At 41.7% G+C, this 12,284-nt stretch overlaps 3 protein-coding genes across 4 annotated transcripts; 1 reads left to right on the forward strand and 2 right to left on the reverse strand.

Moving 5' to 3' along the window:
• Positions 1–5,346: 5,346 nt before the first annotated feature.
• On the reverse strand, positions 5,347–9,139 carry alg10 (ALG10 alpha-1,2-mannosyltransferase). Its single transcript, XM_061667872.1, has 3 exons — positions 7,890–9,139; positions 6,779–6,976; positions 5,347–6,642 (listed from the first exon to the last, which is right to left on the reverse strand). The coding sequence occupies exons 1-3, from the start codon at positions 8,052–8,054 to the stop codon at positions 5,581–5,583; spliced, it is 1,425 nt and encodes a 474-aa protein (XP_061523856.1). The 5' UTR covers positions 8,055–9,139; the 3' UTR covers positions 5,347–5,580.
• tprkb (Tp53rk binding protein) lies at positions 7,843–9,824 on the forward strand. 2 transcript variants are annotated; one of them, XM_061667878.1, is made up of 4 exons: positions 7,843–8,676; positions 8,810–8,878; positions 8,967–9,143; positions 9,221–9,824. In XM_061667878.1, the coding sequence occupies exons 1-4, from the start codon at positions 8,536–8,538 to the stop codon at positions 9,299–9,301; spliced, it is 468 nt and encodes a 155-aa protein (XP_061523862.1). In that variant the 5' UTR covers positions 7,843–8,535; the 3' UTR covers positions 9,302–9,824. The 2 variants fall into 2 exon arrangements, with proteins under 2 accessions (XP_061523862.1, XP_061523861.1); XM_061667877.1 differs by having other exon boundaries at positions 7,848–8,676; positions 8,756–8,878.
• Positions 9,825–9,944: 120 nt separating this feature from the next.
• On the reverse strand, positions 9,945–12,013 carry LOC133397234 (L-threonine dehydratase catabolic TdcB-like). Its single transcript, XM_061667876.1, has 6 exons — positions 11,836–12,013; positions 11,192–11,373; positions 10,995–11,125; positions 10,788–10,936; positions 10,620–10,709; positions 9,945–10,271 (listed from the first exon to the last, which is right to left on the reverse strand). Exons 1-6 carry the CDS (start codon positions 12,011–12,013, stop codon positions 10,030–10,032), a joined length of 972 nt encoding a protein of 323 aa, XP_061523860.1. The 3' UTR covers positions 9,945–10,029.
• Between the last annotated feature and the right edge of the window lie 271 nt (positions 12,014–12,284).

A 12,284-nucleotide genomic window follows, 5' to 3' on the forward strand; every position in this document is an offset into this window, starting at 1 on the left:
TTTATCTGTGAACTGCGTCGGCGCCTTTTCCAAGTGTCAATTAGAGTGAACGCTTATGCTCCCGTGCGACAAAAAGTACCAAAATACTCTGCGTTTATCTGCCGGAGGGTAATTGGGCGCACAATAACTCAGCGTGCACTTTTGAAATGAGTGAGATGCTGATCATGAAAAAATGACAAACATAAATAGTTGATCTCAGCAGTCCTATTCCTGTTAAATCTTTGCTTTCTCTGCATTAACATGTTTTTTGTTTTTTTTTAACATTTAGGTAACACTAGAGTTGTCGGAGAAGCACCAGATGGCGTGCACGTGGAGGTAGTTGCCATTGGCGTCCAAAGAATAAGCAACACTTGTGCAAAGGTGGCAAAAGTAATCACACTCTATACTTAAGTGGAATATAGGTACTACTTTCACACGTGTGAATATAGGCTGCTATTTACATGCTAACCTCCTCAGACTTCTGTCAATGTCACACTTTGTCATTATTTATAGATATTGGGATGTGGAGCGAACAACATATCGGATTGGCTGGTGATTATCTCACCGTGCCCCTATTTACAGATGGTAAATTCTCCTACATGCACTTTTCATTATCGTGTTTTGAGGTTTTGCTTCAAGCGAAACGTGAAACCCTCGACTGGAAATGGAAAAAAATACCATCAAGTGGTTGATGGTGTCACGGTGGGATTTAATCACATAATCCAATCCGTCACGCCATTTGTGAAGATGAAGAGATGTCAGGGTGGCCGGCAAACTTTTTTACCCCAGACTGAATTCGCCTGATTATTACGCATTGATTTGCAAAAATAAATTCCCACAAGCCTGAGACTGTCTCAAATTCAGACGTGAATGTGCCATGCGTATATAATATACAGCAAATGAGACAAAAATCAGGGAAATAATAGTTATGTCAATTATTGTCCTGACACATGAAGGGTATGTGATAAAATACCAATACCAAATATCATTGTAACGCTCAAATCTAAAATATATCAATATGGACATGAGATGTGATCTTATGGATCCGATACTCGTAGTTCCAATGACTGTAGAGTATGTACATGTATCTGATATTGCGCTGGTGCCTGATAACGGTATTCGTTCGATACTGCAAGCTGCTATTTTTTAATGATCTGATGGTTGAATTGGTGTGATACCAATGTCTTGTGGCAATCCGTTCAACAATGATTTGATATCAGGCCAATACTGATCTCACATATGACGTCGAACATCTGGTTTTGACTTTAATCGGATACTGATATCAAATATCAGTTCAGCACCCAGTGATACTAGTCTCACATTGTTTCAATTCTGATATTGTTTTCGTCCTTTGATTTGATATCAGTTCAATGCAGATGCCACATAGTAGTGCGATACTAAGTGATAGCATTTGAATTACGGTGGATGATATCAACCTGTTATCTAATATTGGATCTAGTATCTCATCCAGATATTAAATATCAGTAATGTACTGATTTGATACTGAGTCAAACGGGAATCATTTGTATTGTTCCAATGCTAATGTTGTTTGAACAGTTATTTGATATCAGTCCAATACGGAAATACAGTGGTATCAGTTTTAATATGGTGGGTCATAGCAACCTTATACTTCAATATGATATCGGCAGCGCAAATCACTATCTCTTATAATGGTCCGATACTGATCTGGTGTCAGTCTGATAATCAGATCTGATATCAATCTGATGCTGAACTCGATACTCATATCTTAGATATCGGTCAAATATTTCGTTTGATACTGGACCAAAACTAATATCGGATATTGGCCTGAAACTGGCATTGATAAGAATCTTATATCGCTTTTTTTTACTTAGATTTGATATGATGATGATGATAATGATGGTCTAATATTGGTCTGATACTGATATCGATATAAAACTGATATCAGTCTTATACTTGGATTGGATACTGGTCACGTACTGATATTGGTTTGATGGGGCTATCGTTATAAAACTGATATTGGTCTAAAACATAAAACATATTTAACCAATACTGACATCTGGTATCATTGTGATATCTTCATTATACTGAAATCAACCTCACACATTGAAGTCTGTTGCGCCGTGCATAATTGTGACGTATGCGCCAAGAATTTGACGTATGCGTCAATAATTTGATGTACCCCGTGTCCAGTGTGTGCGCCACAAAATTTTTTTTTACACCAAACTCGAGAGCCTCAGGTTACCATAAATAGCTTCTTTTCCCAGCATCCCTCGAGGCCCGGGAATGGCTGGATTGATAGGGCAGCGCGGGGAGGGCGGAATGTGCCAATATTGCTGTCAATCAAACAGCTGACGCGCGAGGGAGAACGTGTTCCTCGATGCGACATGCACACTGAGGAATAAGACTGCTCATTAGGCAGAAACTAAAATGAGCCATCCATTTTCAACAGCGCTTATCCTGGTCAGGGTCGCGGGGCGCTGGAGCCTATCCCGACTGACTTCGGGCGAAAGGCGGACTACACCCTGAACTGGTCATATTTGATCTTAGAATGAACACATTCTTCCATATAGGCTGCCATACTCAGCTCCTTGTTTAAACTTGCGACTGTTACATGGTGATTCGTGGAGACAAAAGGTCAGGAAACGGTTATTTTTTTATACTTAATGTAAAAAAAAAACCTGATGTCTTGACTGAGTCTAATGAACACTGTGCTGTGTCTGTCAAGCAGGGGTGCAATTATTTTCGCTTGTCACTTCCTGACACGGCCTGTCGCCTAGCAACGCGCCGCAGAGACGCTGCTAAAGTTGGAGCTCGTTTGAATATATGCCGAGGAATTTGAGCAAAATTAAATGACAAAGGAGAACGCGGGTGGATATTTAATTGAAAGAATCACGACTCGGGTGTGACTGTAATCATAACCCCTTTTTTGATTTAGATTTTTTTTTTAAATTTATATTATTCCAAAAGCATTTGGGGGGATTTTAGGCAGTTTGAATAATGACTGTGCCATTAAAAACAACAAAAATCAAAACACATCATGTAGCCTTCTCCTCCCCTGGACTCCCACATTCTTTTATAAATAGAACTTTTTCTCGTATGCTGTAATTAATTTTTTTTTCCCGCTGTTGTGAGATGGCACGTAAACTGTTCTGTTCAGGGACCTACAGTAGCTGTAGTTCCCTGAGTGCTTTATAAGTAAATGTCGAATAATAGGGGAAGCAATGTTATTATAGACAGCGTGTCAAATTGAGTGTATTTGTCCTCATTTGTTGCCTTTTTTATGGTGGTTATGGTCTTGTCGTTGACTGGAAATTAAAATTCACAGAAGGATTGAATTGAGGTTTAAAAGGGCTTTGAACTCATCTTGTTGAATTAACTCAACTGGATTGATTTATTGATGATCCAAGTGTGTTTGTCTTTCAATAGAGTGTACCCCTGCATAGTTGTGTATGTAATTTATAAAAAAAAAAAAAAGAATAATAAAACAAATCTTTTTTTCCTTTCTTGGGGGAAACCAACTCCAAAAATGCGTTTTGGAGCTCCATCACGATTTACTATAAATGAAATCTGTTTTGGCCCACTTTCTAATCCGTCAGCCAATCGGTTCCCGGCCGTGTGATAAAAGTAGAGTTAAGGTGATTAATATCTAACATTAACTTTAAGCTTTAAACGTCGATGCGTAGTAAAGTTGACTAGTCGACTAATCGGTTCAATGACTAATTAACTCCCGCTTCCCGATCCGTCAGCCAATCGGCTTCCTGCAGAAGCTCGCCTGTGTCTCAGTTGGTTAGTCAGTCTGTTTTCTAGCTCTTTTTTTTCTGTGTTTTACGTCCTGAATACTTTTGTATATTTTTTTTTTCATGGAAAAGAAAACATTTCCAGCAAGTACTTTACTGTATATTAAAACTACATTAGTCTCAATAATAATAATGAGCTTGTTAGTATGGCGTCTCTCTTGTGCCTCTGTGTGACCCAGGTTCAACCGCAGTCACTGAATTAAGTCGCGCTTGTGTCACCAAAAAAAAAGAAATAAATGTTACAGTAAGAAGACAAGCACATTTGCATCATTATTACAAAGATTTTCTTAAAATGAGATCTTAAAGTGAGGCCTCTGGCTAGTGGTCGTGATATACCAGTGCTAAAACACACGAAAACATCTGCTATTTCGTACAAGTATACATTTGATCAAAGCTACTTAATTGGATGCTTCCTAATTTGTAGATCTACATGAGAAAATATATGCAGTGAACTGTGAGTCATGGACGCCCCCCCCCCCACCACAAAAGGATTCTACTGTACTGTCATTTCTTAAAGATGGCGGCAAAGGACTACTGGTGTCTCAATGAAGTTCCTCAACACACTTCAATAGATCCTCCAAGCAAGCACAAAACCAGTGAAGAGGGAAGTCTTTCAGTGAATAACAGAGTGTAGACTCCCTCTAAAAATCTGTGAAGTTGTGAATGACAATCACTGCATTTAATAATTTGGCCATATGGTGATGTTTGCGCCAAACCAAGTAATTAGCATCTGTGTTGGCAGCCGTGTTTATAACCCACACAAATGCAAATTGACTGCCGATTTGCATGTGCGTCATACAAAATAGTGTAATAGTTATTGTTCTAATATAGTTAGAAATGCATCGAGGTATTGTTATGATATAGTGATGTAAAGAAAGGATAAACCCTCAAGAGTTTTTAAATGTCACTTTAAAAAATTGCGACAATGCTATTGATGATTTTGTCACATGATAATGCTTGCTTTGGAATTGTGTGTTGATAAGAGATTTGAAGTGGAGAGAATACACGGTGCAGAAGTGCACACCACATGACACCAGGAGTTGTCCCAAATATTTTCACCCCCCAATGTAGCTCAATCCCCGAAAATTGGATCTCATGAGGTATACCTCATGTTTTAGGTGTTTTGCTCCTGGCAACAAATGAATTTTATCACGAGCAAGGTCCAATTTGAAGGTCACGTGCATTGACTTTCCTATCTTTGTACAACAGCACCCCTCAGTGGCTCAATCTGGTACTCCGTTTATTATAATCAAACACAAACGCTGTTTTAAAATATTACGTCCTAAAAGCAAGTGTCTAATAATACAATTATAATAAAGTATGTAATATGATTCAATTGTTATTCAAAATCGAATTCAAACTAACATTAACGAGTGCTGCTATTATTGTATTTTATAAATTGAAATGTAATCAAACATAAGACCTTGAGTTTTTTGTTTTTATTTAAATGTATTTTATTAATTCATGACAGCAATCATAAGGAAAGAAAAAGAAAATTTTCCATAAAGAGATGAATGAACAAATTGAAGCTGAAAGGGATCAAAACAAAATAAAACCTTATACATTGAATTTGCATGACATACAAGGAAAAAAAAAAAAACAATATGGTGGACTTGCACATTTTAAGTCGGGGGGGGGGGGGGGGGGCGGCATTTACATACTGTACAAATTTTGTAAAAACAAAAACAAAATTATTTGGTCTCCATAATCATACCAAAGCCAACCAGAATAAATTACACAATGTTCTCCTTACTTACTGTGTAGTATCGCTTTCAAAAATCACATGATTCCCTTTTTGAGCTATCCTGGTATTACTGGGAGTTCACCACATGAACCGCTGCGTGGCGGCGTTGTCCGGCCAGCGGAACGTCTTGGCCACGAAGACGTAAACGGTGGCGACGTTGACGGCCGTGTACAGCACAAACTCGAGCGCTAGTCTGGGCAGGGACGGGAGTGGCATGTGCACGCGGTACATCAGGTACGGGACGATGAAGTAACGGAACTCCAGGAGCTTCTGCGGGACGGTGGCGGCCAGGAGGCACGCCAGGAACGCCAAACTCCAGAAGAGCGAGCGCGACTTAAGCGAGTCCAGGAAGTTCCATCCGGCGAAAATGTACGCGGGGATCAGAAGGAAGCGAAGCACCTCGTGCCTTTGGAAGAACCGCTTCCACACGTAGAAGGTGACGTGGCGGTTGTCCGCCAGCAGGTACTTGTGGACGGCGGTGAACTTCCACACCAGGAGGACGGAGACGACGGTGGCGGCGAGGAAGAGGACGGGCTGCTTTTTCACGGCCTGCAGGAAGCGCCGCACGCGGTGGCGACACAGCGACACGGGCAGGGAGAAGAAGAGGGAGAAGGACAGGAAGTAGAAGAGCTGCGGGAAGTTGAGGCAGGCTTCGTGGTTGGCGCGGTCGCCCACCACCACGCCGCCGTTCTGCCACACGAAGGCGACGAAGCCCGTGGCGACCAGAGCGTAGGGCCACGTCACCAGTAGCACCGCCTTCACGTGCCCGGCGGAAGTGAAAAACTCCAGAGTGAAAAGCACAACTCGTTTGGCTCCGCTCAGGGAGAGAGGGACCTGAAACGCAGCTGGCTTGTCGTCCGTCTTTTTGGAATGCGCCACCCTCCACGCGTCGTCCATCTGGCCGGCCACCAGGGTGCCGGCGCAGAACGCCACCCATACGACGTTGGTCTGGCGGAAGAGGACGCCGCAGGCGCCGAGCAGCGCCGAGGCTTTGCGGCAGCCGTGCAGCGTCATGAGGTACGTGAAGAGGATGAAGAAGGTGGAGCCGGCGTCCGTGTAGTAGAGAAAGTTGAAGAAGTAGAGAACGGGGAAGGTGGAGAGCGACAGCGCCGAGAGGATCCGCCGAGCTGCCGTTCGCGTCTGGAGGAGAACAGACAAATGTTACACCACCACTTTGGAAACATCCCCTCAAAAGCTCCGCGCCGTTCTGAACGTGGAAAACGTGGTTCGGCGTTCACGGATTTTTGCGGGTCAAGTCATGTGACCGGAGGCGCACCTTCTCCTTCGGGTGCAGCCTGCAGATGAGCCGGTAGAGAAGGTAGAGGTTGCCGCAGTTGAAGAGGAGGTTGATGAAGCGCAGCATGGCCGTGGAGCACACCACATCGCCGCTCATGTTGGCGAGTCGTACCACGGGCTTGATGATGCCCACTGAGACCAGGTAGAGGCCTGGCAGGGTGGTGATCATCGGATCCCACTGTACAAAAAAAGATTGTGTCTTTTATTGCGTTTTATTGTGTCATAAGCAGTCAGATGAGCAAAATAATACATCCTGGTTGAGCCACGTTATTTCCCACGGAACGTTTCCAACTTTGAACATTCACGGAACGTTGCAACTCTAAAGTCCATGTGAAGTACGTTGCAAAAAACTATAAACTCTTACCGAGATTATTTTCGCAAATCAAGACAAAGCATGATTTTTCTTTGCCATGTTTCTTCATTTTTGTCCTGAAAAATCTTATCAGTAATTTATTGAGATTTTACTACTGCTTATGAGTAAATTTATCTTGACAAATTCTACAAAGTCCATAATTTTATCGCTGTATGGAGTATAAAAATACTTTTTTTAAATCTTTTTTCAGGCTCGCAATGTTGACTTGTTTTTAAAAACAGATGTTTTATTGGCAGAAAATCTGTCTTAAATTAACATATTCCGAATTGAATATTCTTACGCCTATTTTTACAAGTGTAGAGAAAAATAATTGAGCAGATCTTAATGTTTGTTGCACTTAAGACACACATCACCGTGTTGCATTATGGTAAATGTAGTATTGTCCAAATGGGACTTTTATGAAGGTGCCTGCGACGACTCTTCTCATATGATGCAAAGAAGACAATAAGACTGAACGGACACTTTTGCAACCAGAATATTTCGCATAGGTATTAAAACAAAAACAACAAATATATATATATAATATAATAAATAAATATAATATATATATATATATATAAATAAATATATATATATATATATATATATATATATATATATATATATATATATATATATATATATATATATATATATATATCGCGTCGCCTCATTTGTCTCCGGATTAGCTCCGACAGCTAATCCGCCAGTCAATCCACCACTGAGAGACTTTACGTACCTGGTTGAATTTCCCGTGGCAGTATTTTTGAGCTTGGGGCACATGGAAAACCTCGTCCATGTAGGGCTCCCGTTGCTCCCGGGTGACTTTGGAGAAGAGCAGGCAGGACACCAGAAAGTTGGTGCTGCACAGCGCCGTGAAGATGTAGCCTTCAAATTTATCCATGCTGATTTTTCGACACGCAATTGCAATCGGAAACTAAACGTTAAAGCTGACAACCTGTCGTTTAAATTGCATCGCTACTGCTCGACGCGCGATTGAAAAGCACTTGAAAATAGTAAATGCGCGTGGGCTATTGTTGAGGTCGCAGCAACAAAACGGAAGCGCTGTTCTCGACAGCGAGTGGTCCGCTTCGAAAACAGGCTCGGTATAGCTACATGTAGTCCGCGTTCGTGCTTAGATGGTTGTTTTACTCACCATTAGTTTAATATGGACGAATAATAACACCCGCAATGTAGCAAAAAGGTCTTATAAGTGTGTGTGTACAATAATTTATAGGGTCTTAAAATATTTTTTGTAGCGTAGTTTTACCCAAGTGCGTCTTTCCGGTGTTGCAGTGCTTTTGGTCCCTCGCTCACGGTTTCCCTGGTGCGCGGCGTCGTGTTTTCTCCTGCCAAGTGCACATTAATCGTCTTTAAAAACTAAAATGCACTTATCTCAGACGCTGGAACTTTTCCCCGACCTCACCGTGACGCAAATTCTTTTTAAAGAGGTCCAAAATGCCGCGGAGCTCCGGCAAAACGCCGTGGAGGGGAAAATAAAAGGTGCCCTGCTCAAGCCCACTATTGTGAGTTTTCAATGTTTCGAGAATCAGTTCAATATGTGTGTCATTAGGTTTTTCTAATTCACCATCCACTTTGTTGTAGCTGGTGAGTCCCTTCCAAGTGTTGGTGGCTGCTAATAAGGCTGTGCACTTACAGAAAGTCGGTCAAATGAAGACAAGAAGCTTATTTTCAGAGATCATCTTAAACCTGTCACCAACAAAAAATGTAAGTTTGCCTTTCTTAAAAAAAAAAAAAAAAAAAAAAAATTCAAAAAAAACGGTATTTTCCACTTGAGCAAATAATTATCTGACAGATCTCAGAAGCCTTCAAAAGATTCGGGATCTCGGACAGTGACAACTCGGTCCTGGTGGTCCTGGTCCACGACAAAGAGGAATCTCACCTCGTGAGGGACATCGCGACCAAAGTGGACGGACTGCAGATTCCAGTCGACGACGTGTCCTCGCTGTCAGACCTTGAAAAGATTAAAAAGGCACCGTCGAAATAACGGACACGCTTGTCCCGAGGAATTTTCCGCTTCTAATCTTTCCATTTTGTCTTGTTTTCCAGCTGTACAAAGTAACTCCTCAGGAGTGTGGCACTCTTCGAGATGCCGTTGTATGCAGAATGGCCACCAAGGATGTGATGTAGCTTCAATAAGTCGCACATCTTCTGATACAGTGCAGCGTATTGTCTAGCTTTCCTCAAATTAGGATGTGGCTCATAGTTTCCTCTTCTCTCAACACAAACAAAAATGTCAACTAGACAGTCAAGATTGAATGTCATGCTTTATTTTGTTCAAAAATGTGCGTCAAGAAAAGACAAAAAACAGAAATAAAATATGTCAGTGACACTACAATAATTTTCTTTTAGTATGGCATTTCTCTAACAGTTAATTTTTAGGGATAGACCGATTATCGGCCGTGCTGATAGTCTGCATTTTGACACACATTTGCATTTTTTTTAAATCAGACAGCCTGTAAGAAATCAAATTAAATCTGAATAAACTTCAGGGGACTATTAAATTGATTCAAATTGCTGTTAACTTTACTAGATGCTGCTGCTGAGCCGAGGAGCTCCCTGCACTTTTTGTTAGAATTTTAAAACAAAGATGTCTCTTGTGCATCCATCCGTTTTCTGTACCGCTTAAATAAAACCTTTAACATGTTGCAAATCTGAAAATGTGTTTAATATACATATGCTTAAAGAAATTTAAAAAAAGTATAAAGTTAAGTGCTGGCGTTTTGTATCATTCAAAAATTTGACGCCAACATTTTCCCTTTTACTGCAAAATAATATTGGCTCCAAATATCGGGAATCGGCCTCCTTAATAATAATTTATCAGGCCCTGAAAAAAAAATCTATTCATTTCGTAGCTGTCAATCTGGGTAGTTTGCAAGCTCGTCCTTGCCGATGTTCCCCCCGGTGAGGACGCAAACGACGTTCATCCCCTCCAGTCGGGGTATCTTGGCGGAAGCGATGGCGGCGAAGGCGGCCGTACCCGACGGCTCCACCACCAGGCCCGCTCGGTACAGGGTCGACACGGCCCCCTTGATGTCGTTGTCGCTCACCAGGATGATTTCGTCGACGTAGCGCTGGCACAACTTGAACGGCAGCGTGCCTGAGGCAAGGAAGGCAAATCAATAAGAATTGTAATTTTAAAATGACAAATGGCTATGAGTCGCCGCTTGGAGCGAAACATGAAGTTCATTTTTTTCCCCCACTGGTCTCCTGATGTATCAGTTTTTTCTTTTTTTGTCCCAAGTCAGAATTTTTATTTTTAGTTTTTTTTTGTCAGTGTGCAACTCGTCTGCTGATTTTTAAGCATGAAATTGGATGTAAAAAAAAAAAAAAAGATATGGCTATTCATCAGTAAATTATGCCGTCAATTGATGCAAGTGAGAAGCCACACATTCGTGCCATTAAATAAATCATTGAAATGTAATTCTTCAAATTGCCAAGATACTACCTGCATATGGTGGCGCAAGCCCTGGTGCAATACTGTCCGTGTCCATGATCACTGGCTTCTTCTCTAAGAAGCTCTTGTACATGGTACAGGCTGGAGTAAAGCATTCATGTCAGCACCGATTCGGCTCGCTCTCTGCCATTGTAGAATTGGAAGACACTTTCTTCTGACCTCCTTCTGGTTCCACACCGTAGATTCTGGCCTTTTCACATCCCGACAGCTTGACTGCAGCAGACACTCCGCCCAGGAGCCCCCCTCCTCCGCAGCACACCACCACCACGTCAGGCTTGGGCACCACCTCCAGGACCTCCAGACCCACGCTACAAACAGAGTAGGACCTCATTCACTGATGTTTTTATGTTCACACCCTGAGAGTACCTGGCATTTCCTGCAATGACATCCAGGTCGTCAAAGGAGTGCAAGAAGGTCATGCCGTCTTCCTGAACACAACGGTTCACTATGCTCATCAGACGGGGAGTGGGAGCTATCTCCACGTCCACACCAAAACTCTAAAGACAACAAAAACCCGAGTAAACAAATGTAAACAATATGCTCAAACGTGCCTGACTTCTAACCTTTAAGAGGACGGCTCTGGAAATCGGGGCATTTTCCGGCATCACCACTTTGGCTTCAGACCCGTAGAGTTTTGACGCGTACGCGAAGCACTTCCCGTAGTTCCCCGAGGACATGGTGACAAAACGGCCGCCTTTTGGCCTCCTAGCAAACTGATTGGCCACACCTCGAATTTTAAAGGACCCTGTCATTCAAAAACATAGGTTTCCAACACAGTTAAGAGTCTTATCTGTTTTCTATACGGCTCATTTGGGTCACAGGTGAGCATGAGCCTATCCCGGCTGAATTTGAGCCAGAGGCACGTATGACTATTTGAGGATGAATGGATGAACCTAAGATGCATGTTTTTGGAATGTGGGAGGGACCGTAGAAAACCCACGCAAGCATGGAGGGAGAACATTGCAAACTCCACACTTGAAGGCATCATCTCATTACTACCGTTTAAAATATTTTTTTTCAAAAGCAGTGATTCTCAAAGTGTGGTACATGTCAGGCTAAAGAGTCACTACCCAGTTACAGTTCAGTTGTATTAAACCTTTAAATACAATACATTAGCATTCCATTTTTTATGAGATGATTTTTTTTTATTTTTTTTTTGCCGCCTAATTCAATTCTATAAAAACCTTAATTAAAAGCACAGTCCTACCTGTTGTCTGCATGTTCTCCAGTTTAATATAGATACTGTTGGCCTTGTGGGCAGGCAGGGTGGTCTGGCTCCAGGGAATCATGGGGGTGTTGATGACACCCAATGGGCTTCTCCTCACTGTCTCCCTGGCTTCTCGTAGAAGGTCCATGGTGATACTGTCTGCAGACACCTCACCCATCTGTGTTTAAAAAAAAAAAAAAAAATGTAGATATGAATTTGCTTTGATCCCCTACACCATAAACAGCCTTAAAAATACTAAAAAGTCGTGAAAAGAAACAACAAAAAGCACCATTGTCAATTTCAGTGGACTCACAGTTCCGGATTTCTTTAATTGATTTAAAAAAAGTTTTTTTTTTTTTTTTTTTTTACTTGAAAACAAAATCAAAATGATAAGTGTGTCATAATCAATTCAATTTTACTCACCTTATTAGTTTAGAGTCAAGTAAGTG

Source organism: Phycodurus eques, chromosome 22, assembly GCF_024500275.1.
Source record: "Phycodurus eques isolate BA_2022a chromosome 22, UOR_Pequ_1.1, whole genome shotgun sequence".
NCBI lineage: Eukaryota > Metazoa > Chordata > Actinopteri > Syngnathiformes > Syngnathidae > Phycodurus > Phycodurus eques.

What these genes read in the sequence shown, in the direction of transcription:
- LOC133397234 (XM_061667876.1), bottom strand. Translation starts at nt 12,013, where the DNA reads ATGGGTGAGGTGTCTGCAGACAGTATCACCATGGACCTTCTACGAGAA. An exon ending in GGAGAACATGCAGACAACAG is followed by an intron (nt 11,374 to 11,835) that starts GTAGGACTGTGC and finishes TTTGAATGACAG; the next exon opens with GGTCCTTTAAAATTCGAGGT. An exon ending in CCAGAGCCGTCCTCTTAAAG is followed by an intron (nt 11,126 to 11,191) that starts GTTAGAAGTCAG and finishes TGTTGTCTTTAG; the next exon opens with AGTTTTGGTGTGGACGTGGA.
- alg10 (XM_061667872.1), bottom strand. Translation starts at nt 8,054, where the DNA reads ATGGATAAATTTGAAGGCTACATCTTCACGGCGCTGTGCAGCACCAAC. An exon ending in GCCACGGGAAATTCAACCAG is followed by an intron (nt 6,977 to 7,889) that starts GTACGTAAAGTC and finishes TTTTTTGTACAG; the next exon opens with TGGGATCCGATGATCACCAC. An exon ending in GGCTGCACCCGAAGGAGAAG is followed by an intron (nt 6,643 to 6,778) that starts GTGCGCCTCCGG and finishes GTTCTCCTCCAG; the next exon opens with ACGCGAACGGCAGCTCGGCG.
- tprkb (XM_061667877.1), top strand. Translation starts at nt 8,536, where the DNA reads ATGCACTTATCTCAGACGCTGGAACTTTTCCCCGACCTCACCGTGACG. An exon ending in CCCTGCTCAAGCCCACTATT is followed by an intron (nt 8,677 to 8,755) that starts GTGAGTTTTCAA and finishes ACTTTGTTGTAG; the next exon opens with CTGGTGAGTCCCTTCCAAGT. An exon ending in ACCTTGAAAAGATTAAAAAG is followed by an intron (nt 9,144 to 9,220) that starts GCACCGTCGAAA and finishes CTTGTTTTCCAG; the next exon opens with CTGTACAAAGTAACTCCTCA.